Source organism: Pan troglodytes, chromosome X (genome assembly GCF_028858775.2).
Source record: "Pan troglodytes isolate AG18354 chromosome X, NHGRI_mPanTro3-v2.0_pri, whole genome shotgun sequence".
Classification (NCBI taxonomy): domain Eukaryota; kingdom Metazoa; phylum Chordata; class Mammalia; order Primates; family Hominidae; genus Pan; species Pan troglodytes.
In genome coordinates, this window is record NC_072421.2 from 148,967,171 (window position 1) to 148,992,730 (window position 25,560).

General features: G+C 39.3%; 1 protein-coding gene across 1 annotated transcript in view; it reads left to right on the forward strand.

Moving 5' to 3' along the window:
- Window positions 1-24,931, forward strand: part of VMA21 (vacuolar ATPase assembly factor VMA21) — an 89,374-nt gene extending 64,443 nt beyond the window's left edge. The window contains exon 2 of the mRNA XM_063804385.1: window positions 24,135-24,931. Coding sequence (XP_063660455.1) covers window positions 24,135-24,264 — 130 coding nt within the window. The 3' untranslated portion in view covers window positions 24,265-24,931. The remainder of the gene's footprint in view (window positions 1-24,134) is intronic.
- The last annotated feature ends 629 nt before the right edge of the window (window positions 24,932-25,560 follow it).

The window sequence follows — 25,560 nt, forward strand, 5'->3', positions numbered from 1 at the left end:
TATTCTATATGTAAGATGATATAATTGGTGAATACAGGTAGTTTTATTTTTCCCTCTCCAATCTTAAGGCCTTTTATTTCTTTTTTTGCTTAACTTCCGTGGATAGCACCTCTAGTGGAATGTTGAATAGAAGTGGTAAGAGCAGACATCCTTGTCTTGATCCTGATCTCAGGAGGGAAACATTTACTAAGTATGATGTTAGCTATTTTTTTAAAAAAACTTTATTTTTAGAGCAGTTTTAGGTTCACAGCAAAATTGAAAGTACAGAGAATTCTCATGTACCCCCTGCTCTCACACATGCACAGCCTCCCCGACTATCAACATTCCCCACCAGAATAGTATATATGTTACAATCAATGAATACATTGACACATCGTTATCACCCAAAGTCCGTCATTTACATTAAAGTTCACTCTTGTGTTGTATATCCTGTGGGTTTTGACAAATACATAAAGCCACATATCTACCATTATACTGTCATACAAAGAGTTCCACTGCCATAAAATTTATCTGTGCTCTGCTTATTCATCCCTTTCTCTCCCCTAAGCCCTGACAAGCACTGATCTTTTTATTTTCTTCATAATATTGCGTTTTCCAGAATGTCATATAGTTGGAATCATATAGTATCTATCCTTTTCAGATTGGCTTCTTTCACTCAGCAATATGCATTTAGGGTTATTCCACATTTTTTCATGGCTTGATAGCTCATTTCTTTTTAGTGCTGAATGATATTCCATTGTCTGGATGTCCACAGTTTATTTATTCATTTATCTACTGAAGGACATCTAGGTTGCTCCCAAGTTTTTGGTAATTGTGAATAAAGATGCTATAAACATTTGCCTGAAGGTTTTTGTGTGGACACAGGTTTTCAATTCATTTGGGTAAATACCTATGAGCACAATTTCTGGATCATATGGTAAGAGTATGTTTAACTTTGTAAGGAACTGCCAACTGTCTTTCAAAGTGGGTGTTCCATTTTGCACTTCCATCAGCAATGAATGAGAGTTCTTGTTGCTCCACATCCTTGCCAGCATTTGGTGTCATCAGTGTTCTTGTCATTATAGTGGTGTGCAGTGGTATCTCATTGTAGTTTTGATTTGCAATACTCTAATGACATATGATGTTGAGCATCTTTTCACATGCTTATTTGCCATCTTCTTTGGATATAACTTCTTTTTTTTTTTTTTGAGATGGAGTCTCGCTCTATCGCCCAGGCTGGAGCACAGTGACACGATCTCAGCTCACTACAACCTCCACCTCCCGGGTTCAAGTGATTCTCCTGCCTCAGCCTCCTGAGTAGCTGGGATTACAGGCGCCTGCCACCACGCCTGGCTAATTTTTGTATTTTTAGTAGAGACGGGGTTTCACCATCTTGGCCAGGCTGGTCTTGAACTCCTGACCTCGTGATCTGCCCACCTTGGCCTCCCAAAGTGCTGGGATTACAGGCGTGAGCCACCACACCCAGCCTAGATATACCTTCTTTATGTATCTTCTTTGATGAGGTGTCTATTCAGGTATTTTGCTCATTTTTAAATTGCATTGTTCATTTTCTTATTGTTGAATTTTTAGAATTCTTTTTACATGTGCAATGTATTACCTGGATATATTGCGTGATGCTGAGGTTTGGGGTACAAATGATCGTATCACCCAGGTGCTGAACATGGTACCCAATAGGTAGCTTTTCAACTCTTAACTCTCTCCCTCCCCCAAGTAGTCTCCAGTGTCCATTGTTGCCATCTTTATGTCCATGAGTACCCAATGTTTAACTCCCACTTATAAGTGACAACATGCACTATTTGATTTTCTGTCCCTGCATTAATTCACTTGGGATAACGGCCTCTAGCTGCATCCATGTTGCTGCAAAGGACATAATCTCATTCTTTTTTATGGTTACTTAGTATTCCATGGTATATGTGTGCCACATTTTCTCCTGGATAGCAGTTCTTTATTAGAGATGTCTTTGCAAATATTTTCTCCCAGTCTGTGGCTTTTCTTCTCAGCTATGGGTTTTTTTTGTAGATGCTCTTTATCAGGTTAAAGAAGTTTTCTTCTATTCTTAGTTTGTTGTGTTTTTATCATTAAAGGGTGTTAGAATTGTCACGTTTTTCTGGATGTATGGAGATAATCTTATGATTTCTTTTATTCCATTGGTGTGATATGTTACTGTGATGGTTAATTTTATATGTTCATTTGACTGGCTTAAGGGATACCCATATAGCTGGTAAAACATTATTTCTGGGTGTGTCTGTGAGGGTGTTTCCAGAAGAGAGATTAATATTTAAATCAATAGACTGAGTAAAGAAGAATCATCCTCACCAATGGGGGTGGGCATCATCCAATCCTCTGAAGAACTGCATAGAACAAAAATGTGGAGGAAGAGTGAATTGGCTCTCTTTTGGAGCTGGGCCATATATTTTCGTTGGCCCTTAGACATGAGAGCTCCTGTGTTTTCGGTCTTTGAACTCCCGCTCTTATACTAGTGCCCCTTACCTCCTCAGGCCTTTGGCCTCAGACTGAGGGTTTTATCATTGACTCCCTAGTTTTCAGGCCTTCAGACTCAGACTGAATTATACCACTAGCCTCCCTAGTTCTCTAGCTTGCAGATGGCATATCATGGGACTTTTCAGCCTCCATAATTATGTGAGCCAATTCCCATAATAAATCTCCTCTTACATATATATGTTGATATGGTTTGGCTGTGTCCCCATCCAAATCTCATCTTGAATTATACTCCTATAATTTCCACATGTTGTGAGAGGGATCTGGTGGAAGATGGTTGAATCATGGGGACGGTTTCCCCCACACTGTTCTCATAATGGTAAATGGATCTCATGAGATCTGATGGTTTTATAAAGGGTTTCCACTTTTGCGTCTTCCTCATTCTCTCTTTGCCTGCTGCCATCCATGTAAGACAGGACGTGCTCCTCCTTGCCTTTTGCCATGATTGTGAGGCTATATTAATTGATTTTCAGTTAGTGAACCAACTTTGCATTCCTGGGATAAATCCTACTTGGTCATGGTAAATGCATATGTTGCTGGATTCAGTTTGCCTGTATTTTACTGAGTGTGCTGGATATTTTTTCCATTCTTGTAAATGATCTTGAACTTTTTTCATAGTAAACAGTTCTATCCTTTCAGATCTTTCTTTAATATTTTAGGAAGGAACAGGGCAGCATTTGTTGTAGGGTTAGTTATTTCCTACTACTGAGGCAAGGCCCTTCAGAATGCCATATGCCCTGTGAATCATGAGATTTTCAGGCTGGCTGGTGGGAACTAGCTCTATTCCCAGCCCTATGTGAATTCCAAGAACAGATTCCTTGAATTATTTGGGAGATTCCTTCTCTAGCCTTCGCTAGTTTTATTATGTGCATATGTTGATTAGTGCTCTGCCAAATGCTCAAGAGAGACTCTCTAAGAATCTCCCTAATTCTCTCTGTGCATGTCTTCCTTCTTTGGTGCTCTGTAAGGCTAACTTCAGCTGCCTTGGTCTCCTCACATTCTCAGCATCTTTCCTCATTTTTAGGGAAACACAAAACAATTGTGGTGTAATGGAAAAAGAACTGGGCTGACAGTGAAGAGACCTGGTCTCTCTAGGCTCTGCCATACCATTACCTTACTGTGTGACTTTCCCCTCTCTGAGCCTCAGTATTCCTGTGTTTAACAAGAGGAATGCTTTAGATGATGCTTCAGCTCTAAAATGCCTGACAACTTACATGTGTCACATGCTTCACAATTTACAAATAACTCTCATGTATTTTCTCCTGTTTTCCTCCTTTAGATAAGTCTGCATGGTAGTCAGGGTAAGAGTCTTGGTCTTTTACAGGGGAGGAAACTGAATCTCAAGGAGGTGGTATCACAAGCCTAATAAATAGTGGTATTTGGACTCAAATTCAGGTTTGTCTCCTGAAATCCAGTGATATTTCCACTTCATACTCTAGATCTGATGATACTGGAGTTTCATTTGTTCACTCAACTCATACTAATTGATCATATATTATGTGTTCTAGGCTCTGTACTTTTGGGGCAGTAGGCAATTTCAAGAATATCCCAGTAGGCCGGGTGCAGTGGCTCACACCTGTAATCCCAGCACTTTGGGAGGGTGAGGCAAGTGGATCACCTGAGGTTAGGAGTTTGAGACCAGCCTGGGCAACGTGGTGAAACCCCCGTCCATACTAAAAATACAAAAACTTGCCAGACGTGATGGCACGAACCTGTAGTTCCAGCTATTCGGGAGGCTAAGGTGGGAGGATCACTTGAACCTGAGAGGCAGAGGTTGCAGTGAGCTGAGATCGTGCCACTACACTCCAGCCTGGGCAACAGAGTAAGACTCTATCTCACACACACACACACACACACACACAAAAGTCCCAATACTCACCAGAAAACAGCACCAACAACATGAGCCAATTCTTGAGAAGGATGCTTTTGAATTAACAGACAGATGGTCAGGAGAGTTTATTCAGTGTGGTACAAAGCCCCTCTTTTTTTTTTTTTTCTTCCCATTTCAACTAAGATACCAGCAGAACTAGCCCAACCCAAATAGACTTTTTTTTTTTTTTTTTTTTTTTTGATAGGGGTGGTTATTTTCAAGTTCTGGGCTTGCTCAGTATGGTATTTCTTTCCCCCCTCTTGGAGGCTCTGCATATGCTGAGCAGTTTTCTTATTTTACAATTACTATTTGGAACACATTTGATGTTGCAGCACAGGTACGTCACTGGTATTAAACAGAGCCACTGTTGGCAGCAGCGGGGCTAGACCTTGATGTAAATCAGCCAAATGTCCCTGGGCCTGCCACTGTGACTCAGAGACCTTTCTGATATTCTCTTACAGGCTTTGCAGCAGATTTGTGGCGGTGATTTTTCCCAACTCTCCAAATTGCACAGTTCCTCCTTCCATGGCACTCAGCCTGCCACAGCTCATAAGAGCCTTTATAAACCATCTGGGAATCTGGCATTAGGAAGTTTCACACAAAGGATTGTTCTTGCAGGAGTTCATTCAATTATTCAGCAAGTATTTGTTGAGTACCTATTTTGTCCCAGGTAGTATTCTAGGTAATTGAGATATATCAGTGAATAAAGCAAATAAAGTGAGATATATCAGTGAATAATAGAAATATAGCAGTGAAACTTATTGTCTAACAAGAAAAAACAGATATCAAACCTGATCCTGGCCAGGTGTGGCAGTTCATGCCTGTAATCCCAGCACTTTGGGAGGTCAAGGTGGGCAGATCACTTAAGTTCAGGAGTTTGAGACCAGACCGGGCAACATGGTGAAATCTCATCCCTGCAAAATATACAGAAAAATTAGCCAGGTGTGGTTGTGCATGCCTGTAGTCCCAGCTACTCAGGAGGCTAAGGTAGGAAGATCACCTGAGGTTAGGACTGTTCAAGGCTGCAGTATTCTATGATAGTGCCACTGCACTTCAGCCTCAGTGACAGAGTGAGACCCTGTCTCAAAAAAAGCCCCCTCAAACCCCAAAACCTGATTCATATATTAATTTTATGATAATATGTTAGAAGGCCATAGTGTTTATAAAAATGAAAAAGTAGAACAGGGCAAAGTAAATTGAGAGTACAATGTATGTGGTGAGGGGGATATGATGAAGTTGGGACAGGATGCTATATTAAATAGGATGGTCAGGATAGGTCCTATTGAGAAAGTGACATTTAAACAAAGACTTGAGGGAGTTACCCTTAGGAAATTCTCGGGGAAGAGGGCACCATCAATGCAAAGGTCCTGAGGCAAGAGTGAGACTTGCATGTTTGAGGAACAGCAAGGATACCAGTGTGGCTAGAACAGAGAAATCAAGGTAAAGTGGTAGAAGAGGATGAGACAGGTAACTGGAAAAGGGATAAGATAATATAAGGCTTTACAGGACATTTGAAGGATTTAGGCCTTTTCCTTTGAGTGAAATCAGAAGCAAAGGAGTGACATGATCTGATTTAACATGTTAAAATGATGTATTTGGCTGCAGCATTGAGAATATACTATAGGGGTCAAGGGCTGAATCAGCGAGACCCTTTAGAACGTGAATGCAGTAGTCTGGGTGGTAAGAGATGAAGGTGGCTTGGACCAGGGTGGTAGCACTGGAGTTGGTGAAAAGTGGTAAGATTCTGGATATATTCTGAAAGTAGAACCATCAGGATTTGCTGACAGATTGTTGTCATGTGAGAGAGGTGACAAGTTTGATGCCAATGTTTTTGGCCTAACCAACTGGAAGAATAGAATTGCATCTAATGAGAAAGGGAAGGCTATGGGTAAGGCAGATCAGAGCAAAAGGTTAATAAATTAGTTGTAGACTTGTTTAGTTTGAGATATCTACTTGATCTCCAAATGGCGATATCAAGTTAGCAGTTAGATAAGTCGGACCATGGAAAATAAATCTTGGCTGGAGGTGATTGAGAATTAGTAGTGGGTAGGTAGTATTTAAACCCATGAGACAGGATGAGATTACAAATGTAGTGAAAGTAGAGAAGAGGTTCAAAGACTTTTTCCTGGGGCACCAAAAGATAAGAAGATGAAGATAAACTGAACAGTCCTATATTTATTAAAGGCATTTTCATATTGGAAAGAAGAAGTAAAACTGTCACTATTCACAGATGACATCATTATCTACATAGAGAGCCCTTAAAAAATCTATTAAAAAACCTACTAGATCAAATGGTATTTCTGTCTTTAGGTCTTTGAGGAATCGCCACACTGTCTTCCACAATGGCTGAACTAATTTACACTCCCACCAACAGCGTATAAGCATTCCTTTTTCTCTGTAACCTAGCCAGCATGTAATTTTTTGACTTTGTAACAATAGCCATTCTGGCTGGTGTTAGATGGTATCTCATTGTACCATTAGACCCAGCTATCCCATTACTGGGTATATACCCAAAGGAATATAAATCATTCTAACTGGGTATATACCCAAAGGAATATAAATCATTCTATTATAAAGGCACATGCACATGTAAGTTCACTGCAGCACTGTTCACAATAGCAAAAACATGGAATCAACCTAAATGCCTAGCAGTGATAGACTAGATAAAGAAAATGTGGTACATATACACCATGGAATACTATGCAGCCATAAGAAGAATGAGATCATTTCCTTTTCAGGGACATGGATGGAGCTGGAGGCCATTATCCTTAGCAAACTAACACAGGAACAGAAAACCAAATACCGCATGTTCTCACTTATAAGTGGGAGTTAAATGATGAGAACACATGGACCCATAGAGGGGAAGAACACACACTGGGGTGTTTTGGAGGGTGGAGGTTAGGAAGAGGGAGAGGATCAGGAAAAATAACTAATGGGTACTAGGCTTAATACCTTAGTGAGGAAATAATCTATGTAACGAGTCCCTGTGACACAAGTTTACCTATATAACAAACCTGCACTCGTACCCCTGAACTTAAAATAAAAGTTAAAAAAATACTAGAACAAATTTAACAAAGTTGTAAGATAAAAGGTCAATATACAAAATGAATTGCATATGTATAAACTAGCAATGAATGATTGAAAACAAGTTAACAAAAATAGTGTGATTTATAACAGCACTCAAAAACACAGGAAATATTTATATATAAATCTTACAAAATATGGTAAAAACTATAAAATATTGAGAAATAAATAAAACATCTAAGTAAATGAAGACACATGCTTTGTTCATGAATTGGAAGACTCAATATTGTTAAGATGTTAATTCTACCTCAATTTATATGTAGATTCAACACAATCCCGATAAAAATCTCAGAAGGATTTTGTCTTTTTTTAAGAAAAAGGAATAACCAAACTGATACTAAAATGTATATGAAAAGGCAAAGACTCTAGAACAGTCACACATTTTTTGAGAAAGAACTAATTTGGTAGAATCACACTAACTGGCTTTAAGACTTACAATAAAGCTGCAATAATCAAGACGATATAGCATTGGTAAAAGATAGCATTGATCAGTGGAACAAGATATAGTCACTAATGGACACACATATAACCATTTATTTTCAAAAATGGTTCAAAGATAATGTAATGGAAAATCATAGTGTATTTAACACTTGGTGCTGAAACCACTGAATATTCATGTGCATAAATATTCACTTCAACCTCAAAACATATACAAAAAATAAGACAAAATGGATTATAGACCTAAATGTAACAGCTATAAGAAAGAAATTTCTAGAAGAGAACCTGATATGGTTTGGCTGTGTCCCCACCCATGTCTCATCTTGAATTCCCACATGTTGTGGGAGGGACCAGATGGGAGGTAATTAAATCAGAGGGGCAGGTCTTTCCCATGCTGTTTTTGTGATAGTGATTAAGTCTCACGAGATCTGATGGTTATTATAAGGGGTAGTTTTCCTGCCAAGCTCTCTTCTCTTGTCTACTGCCATGTGGGACCTGCCTTTCACCTTCCGCCATGATAGTGAGGCTTCCCCGGCCATGTGGAACTGTGACTTCTCCGTTAAACCTCTTGCCTTTGTAAACTGCCCAGTCTCGGATGTGTCTTTATCAGCAGCATGAAAACAGACTAATGCAGAACCTAAGCTAAAATCTTTGTAACCCTGAGTTAGGCAAAAATGTCTTATATATGACACCAAAATCATAATACTTTTACGGAAAAAAATTGATAAATTAGACCTCATCAAAATTTAAAACTCTATGAAACACACTATTAAGAGAATGAAAAGACAAACTATGGACTTGGAGAAAATATTTCAAGACACTTTCCTGATAAAGGATTTGTAATCATAATATATTTTTTAAAACTCTCAAAGCCAAATAATAAGAAAACAAATACACCAATAAAATATTCAAAAATATTTGCAGAGATGCTTCATCAAAGAAGATATTTGGATGGCAAATTAGCACATGAAGTGATGTGCTCAGCATCATTACTCATTAGGGAATTGCAAATTAAAGCCACAACGAGATACACACCTATACTAGTGGTTAATAAACTGTAATTCTACATCTTGAAAAGGAAGCAGAGCAACGGGAAATCTCATATATTGCTGGTGGGAATGCAAATGGTACCACCACTTTGAAACACGTTTTGGCAGTTTCTTGTATAGTTCAGTCTGTAGTATCTATACAACCCAGCAATCCCACTCCTAGGTATTTGCTAAAGAGAACTTAAAACTTATGTTCACACAAAACCCTATATGTGAATGTTTGTAAAGTCTTTGTATATAATTTTCAAAACTAGAAACAACACAAGCAGTCTTCAACAGATGAAAGGATAAACACATTGTGGTACTTTCATACAATGGAATGCTCTACCAAACTGTAAAGGAATGAACTACTGATATACCCAACCACACTGATGATTCTCAAATGCATTATGCTATGTGAAAGAAGCCAGATACAAATGGCTACATACTGTATAGTTTAATATACATAGCATTCTGCAAGAAGAAAAACTAAGGGGACAGAAAACAGACCAATAATTGTCAAAGGGTGGGAATACTGGAAGGATTTGACTACAAAGAGGCACGAGAGTATTTTTAGGACTGCTTGAACTGTTCCATATCTTGATCGTAATGGTAGTTACACAACTATGTATTCATCAGATATCAGGACTATACACTAAAAAGGATGAATTTTATCATAGGTAAATTATACTTCTGAGTTGAAATATTATATAGCCTATTCTTCAGGTTGCTGGAGTTAAATGAACATAAATGAAGTCAATGAACATGAGGCAGTGTTTGTAGTAGGAAAGACCAATTGCCTTTTTTGCATTGGGTTTCTGTTCCTAGGTGTCTTACACAGCAGTAAAAACCCCGTATTTCAATTCCAAGCGCTAATACTTCAAAGTGGTCACCAATCCTGGCCACCACTGTTAAATGTGCAATGTAAAATTATCCCAGACTCTGATGGTTTTGGTGAGGAAATAGAATGTGGATTAAAGCAGTCACACAAAGCGTTTGGCAGTATAGGTATACTTGAAGTCCTGATAAATGTTTCTTGGGTTATTCCTTTCTTTCTCATAGGGTTTGCACCTCTGTTCTATGTGTAACAGAGGGCAGCTTTGAGCTGTGGCCCAATGGAAAATGGAAAATTCTGGAAGGATTTTTGAATGTGCCTATTGTACAAATTTAGCCAAACACACTTTTCTTGACTTTTCTAAATAGTTTGCTCCAGTTTGCCTCTGTGGGCTTTTGTTTAGATAGCAGCTTTAGAGAATTACAGCTTCCAGCCTCAGACCTCCAGATTCTATCTTTGCACATGCTGAAATTAGTCCCTGTTATTTTAGAGGCTTCACCTTGAAAATTCCCTCAGATGTCTTATGGGGCCCGTTGAAAGGAAGCAGCCTGCTTTGGCCTCTGCTCTCCTGCTCTCTCTTGAATTTACAAAGTTCCAAGCAAACAAAAGAATTATCGCACCTTATCAGGCACAGAGGAAGGCTCTACATTTGTCCCAGGTCCTTGTGGCTCCCAGTTCTCATTATTGGCTTTGACAGAAACTTTAGAAACTTTCAGTGGGGCCTAGCTAGACAATAGTCCCTAATCCATCATCATTAGATGGATTACAGTAGAAGAAATCAGCCTTAGACTCCAGAGTTGCCTGTAGCTTATCTTAATGGCACAAGAGCACTGAAATTCATGTCTCTAATTAGCCAGCCATATGGTTTTGCTGCATACGTGAGCCCTACCAAACACAGTCAATGAAAGTTTATGGGCTTGTTTCCATTCAGTCCCCAGTGTCATCTGCCCTTTCCCACCTCTGTACCATTGCTGTTGCTGTTCCCTCTACCTGCAATACTCCCTCACTACCAACCTTCCTAGTTATGCCTGTTGAAATTTTCCTATTCTTTAAGGACAAGTTTCCAACCCTTCTCTTCTAAGAAGTCACCCCAAGACTTTGCCCAGAAACACTCCCTTCACTGCCCTTCCTGAGTGATACATATGTTTCTGTCTTAACGTTCCATCTGGACCATAAGTGATGTGAGGAAAAAGACAAGGTCTTAGTCATGTCTATTCATATCCACACCTCCCCGTCCTCCACCTTCAACTCCACATCTCATCTCTGGGTCTACCTGCTCAGAATGGCCAATCAGAAAATGTTTGCTGACGTGGAAAGCCAGAATTCAGGATGAGCAAATGATTGAAATTCTACTTTCTGCATTAGCCCGTGGGAAATTAGACAGGTTTGGAATGTGTGCCATGTGGCATCCAAATATCTAATATTGTTCTGAAGTGTTTAGAAGTTTAATATATAAAGCTCAGTCATAATTAAGACTTCAAAACTCTATAGATTAATTCCATTTCCACATAGAAAAAAAAAAAGCATCAGCAAACAAGCATGAATGTCTGCCTGAATTCAAGAAACTTGTGGATCCTGATTGTTTAAAGAAAACTTCAAAGCAGAAGGCAACTGATCAGTATTTAACTCAAAGAGTTCATTTGATTACAGGTAAGACACACAATTCCCTGTATAAATGGCAGCAAAAGCTTGCATTGTCAATTAGAGAAAGGAACACAAATCTGGAAGTTGAATTCATACCTTATCTGATTTGAAACCTGAATTATTTACTGTTGAGATTTATATGAGATTAGATTTCTCTGCTTAAACACTAAATCAAGCTTAACAGGAAGAGATATTGCAAATAAACAATGTTCTCTCAAACGGTGTGTTTAATATTGTCATTAAATGGAAATCTAGCTGAGCTTTTTATTGCAGACATTGATAGCTCTATAAATTTTTATGAGATATGCACTAGAATTAATGCAACCTTATTAAGAGGGCTTGCTCCTTGCTGACTTAGGGATGCAGCATGGGTTACAAAGGTCTGAGTTAGCACCCAGGAAGGTCTGGGTTCCAGTTCCAGCCCTGCTACTGACTTGAGCAAGTCTCTTCTCCTTCCTAGGTCTTGGTTTTTACATCCAGAGATAATTGATTTATGTTTTTATTTTCTTTCAGCAGACCTTGGGCAATGAAGTAAAGATAGTTAAGTTGCAGTTCTCCCACTGTTTTTTTGTTTGTTTGTTTGTTTTTTGTTTTTTTGAGACAGAGTCTTGATCTGTTGCCCAGGCTGGAGTGCAGTGGCGCGATCTCGGCTCATTGCAAGCTCCGCCTCCTGGGTTCAAGCAATTCTTCTGCCTCAGCTTCCTGAGTAGCTGGGACTACAGGCCCGCGCCATCACGCCCAGCTAATTTTTATATTTTTAGTAGAGACGGGGTTTCACCATATTGGCCAGGCTGGTCTCGAACTCCTGACCTTGTGATCCGCCCGCCTTGGCCTCCTGAAGTGCTGGGATTACAGGTGTGAGCCATCGCGCCTGGCCTCTCCCACTGTTTCATGTTATTATCCAGTATTTCGGTTGTTCTCAACCACATCCTATAGTTTTTAAGAATACTAAAAACTTAAAGACTGACACGGCATCAATACTTTTAAAATGTCTCTGGCATTTCCTCTCTCTGGATACATTAACTTTCGCATCAATTGCGACTAGTCAGTATTAAAGCCAAACAAGAAAATGTTGGACTTTTCTCAGTTTCCTCAGTTGCATTTGTTACTACGGAGAAACATCTTTGAAAGTATTGTATTAAAGCAGCATGCCTTAACTTTCTCATTCTCCACCTGTGCCTTGAATTCACTGTTTAATGCATGCCTCTACCACGTTGTGGCAGTGAGGAATCAAGAAGATGCAGGCATCAAAGCATGCTTGGAGATTGGATTGCCAGCACTCAGAATCTGGTGAATATGCCACTAACATCAGCAGAGATCTATTTTTGTGGGCCTTGACACGATATATGATGCCCTCATGTCTTGGTACCCAGCGAGCATGGCCTGGTCACCGAGATTTGGAACAACATCTAGTTTTGGCACATAGACAAGTCATCCAGATGTCAGAAGAAATTACTTACCTTTCATCCAGATGGTTTGACTTCACGTACCTGGGCCTTATTGAAGTGAGGTTTATTCAATTTGAAGGGCCCATTTTGATGCTTTGTGTTGATTGGCTAACCAGAGACAGTTTCCTTTGTGGGGTTGAGTGTTGAGTTGGGAATCTCACTGTAAGTGAATAACTTATGGAAACAGAAATCTCATGCCTGATGAGTTAGCCCTGCTGTTCAAAGACATGCTTCTCCATCTATCTCCTAAGCACTAACATTATTACATTTACAGGATCTTAGTGAGATTCTCATCTGCTTCAAGAGGGGAGGTAAAGGTGAAATGATTTTCTTTTTAAAACCTGGGTTACTGCTCAGGTTTTAAAGTTGTCAAGTTGCTACAAAGTTGTCAAGGTTGGCCTGTAATATTAGCAATTTTGAGTACAAAAATAAGCAATGACATTTTATTTCCTGGAATTATGTTGACTTTGGTGATGATAAATGAACATTTTCTTTGGAATTACAAATCCACAGTTTAGACTTATAACTGTCCTTCCCCTCTAATATCTTTTCTTTTAATCAATGCTATTCTTTCAAGAACTATCAATAAAATTACTGAGAAAATGAGGGAATATATTCCACCTTCTCCATCTTAAAAACTTTCATGATAAGGAAAGTTGGTACCTGATACAAACACAATAAGAGAGATGACAGTCCATTTACGCTAGCCACTTCAGAAATCCGTGTTGGTTATTTTTTGTCAGTACAGCTGAAACTGCTTACTGAAGTATTGATCTGATTATTCTTTTATGGAACAAAATCTAAAATGTTATCTATTTTTATGTCGGAAACTCACTTGAGCTTTGTTCTGTTTTGAACTTTATAACCTACTTTAAAAATTAAATTCCTTTCCTTCTGTATGTCTTGATATGGTCTGAGGCTCAAACCAACTTGATATTTATTTTTGCTTTGAACAATATGAATGCAAAGTGATATTACTATTGGTGCTATTACTTTATTTTTATTTATTTATTTATTTTTTATTATACTTTAAGTTCTAGGGTACATGTGCACAACATGCAGGTTTGTTACATGTGTATACATGTGCCATGTTGGTGTGCTGCACCCATTGACTCATCATTTACATTAGGTATATCTCCTAATGCTATCCCTCCCCGCACCCCCCACCCCACAACAGACCCTGGTGTGTGATGTTCCCCACCCAGTGTCCAAGTGTTCTCATTGTTCAATTCCCACCTATGAGTGAGAACACGCGGTGTTTGGTTTTTTGTCCTTGTGATAGTTTGCTCAGAATGATGGTTTCCAGCTTCATCCATGTCCCTACAAAGGACATGAACTCATCCTTTTTTATGGCTGCATAGTATTCCATGGTGTATATGTGCCACATTTTCTTAATCCAGTCTATCATTGATGGACATTTGGGTTGGTTCCAAGTCTTTGCTATTGTGAATAGTGCCGCAATAAACATACGTGTGCATGTGTCTTTATAGCAGCATGATTTATAATCCTTTGGGTATATACCCAGTAATGGGATGGCTGGGTCAAATGGTATTTCTAGTTCTAGATCCTTGAGGAATCGCCACACTGTCTTCCACAATGGTTGAACTAGTTTACAGTCCCACCAACAGTGTTAAAGTGTTCCTATTGCTCCACATCCTCTCCAGGTGCTATTACTTTCTTTCATTGAATTCAACAAATACTTGTATTACTAGCAAGGTACCAGGCGCACTCTGTGTCGTCTATGGTGTGCTGCCATATTAGCCTTAAAAAGCAGGCAGGCTCCAAGAACCCCAGGTATAGCACTTTGATTTCTAGCTCCCACCATCCCTGGGATTTGAGCACCTCCATCAAGTGATCTTCTCTGCCTTTTTAAAGACTCAAAAACTCTTTGGTTTAGATTGATTACCTTGTAGGTTATCTACAGCAACCTTCCATGTGAGTCTCTATCTTCCTTCCACATCTCTGACACATGATAGCCTCTACTTATGAGATATAGAGGAACCAATGGGCCTTGGCTTTGCAGTCAGACAGACCTTGGGCTGAATCATGGACAGGCTCTTCTACTTGTCTGAGCTTCAGTAAAAGAAGGATGATAACATCTCAATTCCAGGGTTGTCATGATGATTAAATGCACAATCAAGATGACTCTGGGTGAAGACTCAGGGGCCTCAGTGACAGTGCTGAGTTCTGTTCTTCCTGAAGGACAATCTTCCTCTCCTCCTAAGTTGAAGTCACTGGTTCCCAGATACTGGGACTCACCCTGTTACTTAGGAAAATTGGAGCGACCTCAGGTCAGGCTCTTAGCGTGCTCTGCTGCTAGTTAGTTTGGCTTCTGGTCTCATCTTCATCCTGCAGGACTTGCCTTTGTCTTCATAACTTGCCTTGCATTTTAGTGTCTCCAACCCTAACCCTGTCCTGGGGCAAAGTGGCTGAGAGCCTGCCTCCGCCCACCCTAATGCCCTCACACCAATTTCCCATTGGCCTGTGCCTTTTTGTGCCAACCTTCAGATGTCAGAGGCAAAATGCCCCACTAGCTCCCCAGACTCCCACGTGCTCATTAGTCATATGCAGTGGCTCTCTGCTGCCACCCATCTCCCATTTTAAGCAGTCACCCCTTGAAAGGAGAGGTCAGAGCAAAGTTCCTCATTTCCCCTCCCTTGTTCCAATACCATGGCTTCCCTTAACTTTCATGAAATATTGCTGCAACATGTCTCAGAATTAAGTTTGGGAAATATATTCATGTATTTTCAGAATAAAAGGGAAACTCTGCAAAGTTCAATTGAGTATTATAAAGTGATAAGATTTTTTTTTCTTCCAAGGCTAAAAATATCTGGTTTCTCTTTTATTTAGTCTAAAATCCAGTGAGCATTCACACATGTGATAAAGACCTACTGTGTGCTGGGAATTGTGTCTGCCACAGTACATGCCATGCCACAGCAAGGCATGGGCTCTGCCCTCCAGAACCTTATGTCTGATTGGCGAGAAGGGTGACTATGTGGGAAAATACTCAGAATCATCCCATATATGATAGTAGAAGTCTGTCTCATTTGGGGAGGCAGGGAACGGGATTCAAAGGAGTGAGGGGTGACTTCCACATATGGGGATCAGAAAAGGCTTCGCCCTGCACACTTGCACCAGGGGCCTTATGCACTGGACTTTGGCCCTAACCACACCTTGAACTCTGCTGGGAGGCCTTTGAAAAACTGTACCTTCCCTGCATCCAACTCTCCATAGGGTCATGGCTTCTATACATGCCCAAGTTTCTCAGCTTAAACAGCTGGACAGCCAGGGCTGTCCTTTAAATGGGACAGCAAGTTTGTTCTTCAGGGAAACAGTATGTTTTGGGAATGGTCATTTCTGAAGTGCATCCAATGTAAGGAAAACAGTGTTTTCTCCCTTTTGTTTCAAGATAGGAACTGGAAATGTTAAAATATATCAGGCTGATTTTTAGAAAAATCAGTACAGTGGGCTCTCTGTATCATCTATGAATTCAATCAACTATGGATTGGTTATTTTTAAAAACAAAAAATAACAATACAACAATAAAAATGGATCATGCCTATAATCCCAGCACTTTAGGATGCCAAGGCAGGAGGACCTCAGGAGTTCGCAATTAGCCTGGGCAATATAGGGAGACCCTGTCTCTACAAAATAATAATAATAATAATAATAATAATAATAATAATAATAATAAAGTAGCTGAGTATAATGGTGCATGCCTGTGGTCCCAGTTACTCAGGAGGCTGAGGTGGGAGGATCCCTTAAGCCTAGAAGGTCTGTGATTACACCACTGCACTCCAGCCAGGGCAACAGAGTGAGACCCTGTCTCAAAAAAGTAAAAAAATGACATATTTAAAAATAATAAAATATATCAATTATTTATATAGCTTTACATTGTATTAGGTATTATAAATAATCTACAGATGATTTAAAGCAGGGATGTCCAATCTTTTGGCTTCCCTGGGCCACTTTGGAAGAAGAATTGTCTTGGGCCACACATAAAATACACTAATTATAGCTGTTGAGGTAAAAATAAAAATCACAAAAAAAAACCTCAATGTTTTAAGAAAGTTTATGAATTTTTGTTGGGCTGTATTCAAAGCCATCCTGGGCCACAGGTTGGACATTCTTGATTTAAAATATACAGGAGGGGCTGAGGCAGTGCCTCATGCCTGTAATCCCAGCACTTTGGGAGGCCCAGGCGGGCAGATCATTTGAGGCCAGGAGTTCAAGACCACCCTGGCCAACATGGCGAAACCCGTCGCTACTAAAAATACAAAAATTAGCTGGGTATGGTGGTGCACACTTATAATCTCAGCTACTAAGGTGGCTGAGGCAGGAGAATCACTTGAACCTGGGAGGCGGAGGTTACAGTGAGCTGAGATAGTGCCAGTACACTCCAGACTGGGCGACAGAGTGAGACTTTGTCTCAATAAATAAATAAATAAATAGTATACAGAAGGATGTGCATAGGTTATGTGCAAATACTATGCCGTTTTGTATTAGGTACTTGAGCATCCCCAGATTTTGGTATCTATGGGAATCCTGGAACCAATCCCCCACTGGTGCTGAGGGATCAGACTGTACATCTGATTGCCCAGTGTCTCCACCATGCCATTGGAGTCTGTTCCTCCAGTTACAGTTGAGAAACAAGTGAGTCTCGTGGAAAGGTGAGTCTGCTGTGGATATGTGTAAGAGAGGAAAAAGGTGTTCTGATGAGTGGGATAAAAATATGTGTTGGGGGCGGGGAAGTGGAAGAGCGGAGAAGAAGAGGAGATAATGCAATGACAATAGCAGTGAGCCCAGACTCAAACCATCTAGACTCAACTCTAGCCTCCTTACCTCTTACTATTGTATAACCTTGGGTGAGTCTCTTAAGTTCTTTGAGTCTCAGATTCTTTTATTTAAAATGACAGAAGAAAAACTATAGTCCTATCTCATAGGGAGGAGGTGTGGAGTCATACATCTCGAGTTCCTGATACAGTGCTGAGCACAGTCTGTGCTCAAGAATTAGCATGGTGAGCTCTGGGACAGACAAGAAACAGCCCAGATAGAAAAGGAGAATTTAACCTAAGTTCTCTCCAAACATTTTGGGTTTCAGAATAGTTGACAAAGCTAGAGGCAGGAAATCTAGGCAGGACAGTTAACCTCTCCTGTTCTCAGTTTTTTCATCTGCTAAATGAGGATTCTTTTTTAAAAATTGAGTTATAATTCACATATCACAAAACCCACCCTTTTGAAGTATATGATTCAGCGTTGACAGTATATTAACAGTTGGGCAACCATCCCCACAATCAATTTTAGAATATTTTCATCAATCCAAAAGGAAATCTGTATCCATTGGCAGTCGCTCCTCATTCCCACTCCCATCCCTGCAGCTCCTGGCAATCACTAATCTGCTTTCTGCCTCTATGAATTTGCCTATTCTGGACTTTTCATAGAAATGGAATTATACGATATGTGACCCTGTGTGCCCAGCTTCTTTCACTTAGCAAAGTGTTTTTAGGTTGGAATATATATTATGTCATTCCTTTTTACGGCCAAGTAGTATTCCATGTTATGGATATACTACATTTTGTTTATCTGTTTACCAATTGATGGGTATTTGGGTTATTTCCATCTTTTGGCAATTATGAATAATGCTGCTATTAACATTCAGGTACACGTTTTTGTGTGGACATTGCTGGGTCATTTGGTAATTCTATGTTTAAGTTTTTGGGGAACTGCCAAACTGTTTTCCAAAGCAACTGCAACATTTTACATTCCCACACTCAGTGTGTGAGGGTTGCAATTCTTCACGTCCTTACAACACTTTTTACTGTCAGTCTTATTTAATTATAGCAATCCTATTCTAGTGGGTATGAAGTGGCTAAATGGGGATTCTAATTCTTGTTCTTTTGTGAGAATTATAAAAAGATAATTATAAGGAAGATTTTAGAAAACTATAATGTGTTCACCAAGTAGAAGGTACTAGTAAGAAATAACTCTAACTTCATAGCTTAGGTTTTCCATGAATGTTCGGTTTGGGGATTTCTTTTGTGAGCAGTAGGGAACTGGGTCAGGATTTAGAGGAAAGAAGTATTTTTAGGAAGATTCATTAGGCACTGGTGAAAAAAATTCTGTAGCTATTTGAGAACTCAAATAGCTTTACATCAGCTGTTTGTGCATGTCGGTGTAATTGGTAAGATTCTCAAAATGACTAAAACAAAAGTAGCTTAATTTTTCCAGTGTTGTTATGAAGTGACCAATATTGAAAATCATGTCCAAAACCAGGCCCTTAATTAAATTTTCTGCTCTAGGCCCTGCCAAGCAAGTCTTGGCATATGAGAAGGCTGTGCTTTTTTTTTTTTTTTTTTTTTTTTTTGGACAGTTTCGCCCTTGTCACCCAGGCTGGAGTGCAGTGGCGTGATCTTGGCTCACTGCAGCCTCCGCCTCCTGGGTTCAAGCAATTCTCTTGCCTCAGCCTCCTGAGTAGCTGGGATTACAGTTGCCCGCCACCACACCCGGCTAATTTTTGTATTTTTAGTAGAGACGGGGTTTCGCCATGTTGGCGAGGCTGGTCTCAAACTCCTGCCTCAGGTGATTCACCCACCTCGGCCTCCCAAAGTGCTGGGATTACAGGTGTGAGCCACTGCGCCTGGCCGGCTTTGCTTTTTATACACTGACTGCATTGTTGGCATTGACTAGAAGTGAAGGCCTTTGCAGAATGGTAAAGAGCTCTTCACTTTTTAAAAGCTATTCGACCTTAGGTAAGTCACTGACCCTTTTTCTTTCCACATACATTTGCTATGAACCTTAAATGAGATAATGCCTATGAAAGCACCCAGCACTAAGCCAGGGACAAAGTAAGCACTCAATAAAGGGAAGAGTTTTCCTCTGGTCATTATCAGCCTGACCAGTAGCCCATTTACCCCAGTGGACCTTGGTTAGGGCTAAACTTAGAAGGAAGGATCTGGTCTGACCAAAGATTATAATTTATTATTATATTCATTATTATAATTAATAGCTTTGTTGAGGTATAATTGACATACAGTAAACTGCACATGTTTAAAGTGTACAGTTTGATAATTTTTGACACACTTATACATCTGGGAAACCATCATCACAATAAAGATAGTGAACACATCCTTCTCCTCAAATTTTCCTTGTTCCTCTTGGTCATCCTTCACTCCTTCTCCTTCCCACCCCCAGTTCCCAGGTAACCACTACCTGCTTTCTGTCGCTATCGATTAGTTTGCATTTTCTAGACTTTTATGTAAATAAAGTCATACAGTGTGTACAATTTTTGGTCTGGTTTCTTTCACTCAGCATAATTATTTTGAGATTAATTCATGTGGAACATATCAATAATGTGTTCCTTTTTATTGCTTTTTTATTGTGGAGTAGTATGGTATGCTGTTTGTATGACCATACCACAATTTATTTATCCATTCATCTGTTAATGGACATCTGTAAATGTTTTAGTTTTGGACTATTACACATAAAGCTGTTATAAACATTTGTATACAAGCCCTTGTGTGAACATGTGCTTTCATTTCTCTTTGATAAATACTTAGGAGTGGAATGGGTAAATCATATCATAGATGTATGTCTTTAACTCTGAGAAACTGCCAAATTTTTCCAATGGTGCATGTGCCATTTTACAGGCCCATCAATTGGGTATAAGAGCTTCACTTCCTTTACATCCGTGTAAGCATATGATGTGATCAGTCTTTTTTATTTTAGCCATTCTAATGACGGTGTAGTTTATGTCATTTTGGTTTTAGTTGACATTTCCCCAATGGTCTTGGGCATCTCTTCATGTGCTTATTAACCATTCGTATTTCTTCCTCGGTGAAGTGTCTGTTCAAATCTTTTGCCCAAGTTTTTAAAAATTGGTCTGTTTGGTTTTTGTTATTGAGTTTTCAGGGCTCTTCAATATGTTTAGATACAGTTTCTCTACCATATATATGGTTTTCTTCCTATATATGGTTTTCTTCCTATCTGCTGCTTGTCCTTTAATTCCTTTAACAGTGTCTTTCAAAGAGTAAATGTTTTTAACTTAGATGAAGCCCAGTTATGAATTGGGTTTTGATGTCACATCTAACAAATCTTTGTCTAAACTGAGGTCCCAGTGGTTTTCTCCTTTAGTTTCTTCTAGAAGTTTTATGTTTTTAGGTTTTACATTTAGGTCTGTGATCTCTTTAATATTTGTATGTAATGTGAGGTATGGGTAATAAGAGGTTTGGGGGATTTTTTGCGTATCTATATCTGAGTTTTCTAGTACCATTTGTTGAAAGTACCTCTTGCTCTACTGAATTTTCTTTGCACTTTTTAAAAAATTCATTTGTCTATATATGTATATCAGTTAGGGTTCCCCATAGGAGCAGAACCAGTAGGATATAGATATAAAGATATTTATTATGAGGGATTGGCTCATACAATCATGCAGGCTGAGCAGTCCCATGCTCTGCCATCTGCAAGCTGGAGGCTCAGGAGGGCCAGTGGTGCAATTCTAGCTCAAGCCCAAAGGCCTGAGAATCAGGGGAGCCCATGATGTAAGTCCCAGTCTGAGTCCAAAGGCCTGAGAACCGGGGATGGGGGGTCAATGGTGTAAGTCTCAGTTCAAATCTGAAGGTCCAAGAACCAGGAGTACTAATATCCAAGGACAAGAGAAGACGAATGGCCCAACTCAAGCAGAAAGAGCAAATTCTCCTTTTCTCTATCTTTTGTTCTATTCAGGCCCTCAAAAGATTGGATGATGCCCACCCACATTGGTGAGGGTAGATCTTCTTTACTCAGTCTACTGATTCAAATGCTAATCTCTCCTGGAAATACCCTCACAGACACATGCAGAAATAATGTTTTACCAGCTATCTGGACATTCCTTAGCACAGTCAAGCTGACACATACAATTAACCATCACAGTATGTATCAGTGTATTTCTGTACTCTCCATTCGGTTCCACTGACCTTTATGCTGGTACCGCATTGCTTTGACTGTTGTAGCTTTATAATAACCTCAAATGAGGCCCTGTTCATCCTGTAAATTTATTTTTTTCTAAAGTTGTTCTGGTCTTTTGTATTTTCATTTGAATTTTAGGATCATATTGCCAATTTTTACAAAAACACTGATGGGATAATGATTGAGATGGTGTTGAATCTGTAGACCAAGTTAAGAAGACTTGGCATCTTAACAATATTGAGTCTTCTGACCTATGAATGAGGGCGATATCTCCATTTATTTAACCTTTCTTTATGTCAGCAACATTTTATACTTTTCAGTGCATAGATCCTTCACTATATTGTTAAACTTTTGTCTAGTATATCATTTTAGATGCTATTGTGAATTTTTAATTTCACCACTTGATTGGTCATTGATACCAATAGAAATAAAATTGATTTTTGTATATTGATTTTGTACTCTGCAACATTGCTAAATTTACTAGTTTTAGTAGTGTGTCATCTGCAAATAAAGGCAATTTTACTTATTTTTTTCCAATTTGGAAGCCTTTCATTTGTTTCTTTCCTAATAATCCTGTTGAATAGAAGTGGTGAAAGCAGATATTCTTGTCTTATTCTCGATCTTAAGGAGAAAGCTTTCAGTCTTTCCCCTTTAAGTATGATGTTAGCTGTAGTGTTTTGTACATTGCCATCATCAGGTTGAGGAACACTTCCTTTCTATTCCTGATTTGTTGAGTGCATCATGAAAAGATCTGAATTTTGTCATTGAGGTGATTATATATATATTTCCCTTTAATCAATTAATATGGGGGTATTACATTAATTGATTTTTGGATATTAAACAAATCTTGCATTTCTGAGATAAATTGCACTTGATCACGGGGTATAATACTTTTTACAGTTTGCTGGATTTAGTTTGCTAGTATTTTGTTGAGAATATCTGAGCATTTATTCATAAGGGCTATTGGTCTGCAGTTTTTCTCTCCTGTGATGTCTTTGATTTTGGTTTCAGGGTAATAGTACCCTCAAAGAATAACTTTGGGAAGTGTTCCTTCATTTATTTATTTATTTATTGAAGAGTTTCTGAAGGATTGCTGTCAATTCTTCCTTAAACATTTGGTAGAATTGAGGAGTGAAGCCATCTGGCCTTGAAATTTCCTTTCTGAGAATATTTTAAACTGCAAGTTCAATTTCATTAATGGTTATAGGGTTATTTGGGTTATATATTTCTTCTTGAGTGAGCTTTGGTAGTTTGTGTCTTTCAGGAGTTTGTCTATTTCCTATAAGTTGTCAAATTTATTGTTGCACATTGTTCATATTATTTTCTTATAATTTGATTATCTGTAGAATCTGTAGTGATATCACCATTCTGATTTCTGCTATTGGTTAATTTGTATCTTTTATCTTTTTTTCTCATCTCTCTTGTTAGAAGTTTATCAATTTTATTGTTCTTCCTAAAGAATCCCCTTTTGGTTTCATTGATTGTCCCTACTGTTTTTCTATTTCATTGATGTTGCTGTGATCTTTATTTCCCTTTTTGTACTTTCTCTGAGTTTCCTGGGCTCTTCTTTTCCTAGGTTCTTAAAGGAAAAGCTAAGGCTGTTGATTTGAGACATTTCTTTTCAAATACAGGCATTTAGTAACATAAATTTCCTTATAAGTACTGCTTTGGTGTCATCACATAATTGTTATGTTATATTCTCATTTTCATTCTGGTTAAAATATATGATCATTTTGCTTTGATTTCTTCTTTGCCCCATAAGTTACTTAGGAGTATATTACTTAGTTCTCCAAATATTTGGGGTTTTTTTTCAGATATGTTTCCCTTATTGATTTCAAATTTAATTTTATTGTGGTCAGAGAACAAACTTTGCATGACTTAGACTTTAAATTTATTGAGATTTGACTTACGACCCACAATATTATGTATCTTGGTAATTATCTCATATGCATTTGAAAATAGTGCAAATTCTGATGTTACTGGGATTATTCTGTAAATGTAAATTAGGTCAATTTAATGGCTAGTGTAGTTCAAATTTTCTATGTCTTTACTAATTTTCTGTCTACTTGTTTTTTCACTTATTGAGAGAAGGGCATTGAAATCTCTGACTATGATTATGGACTTGTCTACTTCTCCTTGTGGTCCTATCATTGTTTATTTCATATATTTTGAAGCTCTCTTGTTGGGGGCATAAAAGTTTAGAATATTTTGTTCTCTTGATTGACAACTTTATTATGAAATGACTTATTTGTTCTTGATGATGTTTTTTCCTCTGAAATCTACTTTGTATGATATTAATACAGCCACTCTGGCCTGTGGCTAACTCTATTGTTCCTTTCTTCCAGGGACAAAAACCTGAATGAGATGCCTCTACCCAGGGAGGGACTGAAATTGATCACAAAGTGTCTCCTCCAAGAAGCTGGAAGCTTGTTAGAACTATTCATGAAAAATAATTCTATGAGTGTTTTCCTTTAAGGTAAGTTCTATTTCTTCAGAAGGACAAAACAAAACAAAACAAAAGGGTAAGGAAGAGGAAGGGCCCCCTTTCAACCAAAGTCCAGAAGCCCTCTGAAGGTGAGTGACCCACCCAGGCTCCTCCTCATCTACCCCTTGACTCTTCCCTCCCAAGACGCCTTACCCTGTCCTCGCCTGGCACAATCCCTACCCCAGCCTGCACCCTTTATTGATGAAACCCCCATTCCCACCCCTCCCCCATCCTCTTCCCCAAAACCAGTGCCCTTCTGTGATCTCCCTGTTGTCCTTCTAAGTTCCAAAGACAACCTGGAAGGGAAAAGGGACCCTTCGAGAAAGTTCCAGGAAAAAAACCACTCCCAAAAAGACTACCACTTCAAGAAAACCCGAGGAAGGGAATGGGCCAGCACTATCCAGCCACTATGACCAGCTGAATAGGAAACTCACTCAAAATGAGCCATAGCAGGACCAAGTTAGCCAGGAGACCTCCACAATCTCCAGCGTCTCCCTGGACAGCCAGTAATTTCAAGGCAAGTTCAGAGGCCTAGATCTATCTGAGAGGTCTCCAGAGATCTGACCCCAGAGAACTAGCTAGCAGGGTCTAGGATACATTCTATACCCCACAGGGTACGCCCCATGGTGATGAAAATAAAATGAATCTGTTGTAAAATGATGTGAGTGTCTTCATGTTCTAGGATGGTGGGGAGGGAGGAAGGAGGGAAGAGGTGGTGTGTGGACAGGGAGGGAGGTGGGTGTTGCGGGGTTGGGGCCAGAAGGACAGGTCCACAGTTAACCAGACATGGAGGGATAAGGACTAGGTTAGCACTGAGCACTGAAGACAAATTTCCTCCTTATCACTATCTCACTAGTAAGAAAGTAAAAGGCCTGGTGTTTTCGCATGTATTTGCAGGGGGTACGGGTAGGTGAGCAATATCAGCTTATAAATTGCCAGAACCTAGATGGTGTGATATATGTAGGATGATAGTATCAACTCTCTAAAAAGCGAGACAAATATATCACCTCTAAGCCACCTACCTCATAGTGGCGTTTCTTGCATCCTGCCCTATGCTGGAAACAACTAAAGGGCCTTCAAAGGGTCCAAAAATCTCATTCTACTAAAAGCTGATGACAACACCCCAAAGGACTGAAATAATGGTGTTTGGAGGCTACAGACCCAACACTGATTAGCCCACTTTGTTGTCAAGAAAATTTGTGATAGAATAGTTGGCTACTCAGGGCAGGGCAACAGAAGTAGCTTGCCCCTGGTGCTTTGGGGAGAATTTAATAATATGTAATGCT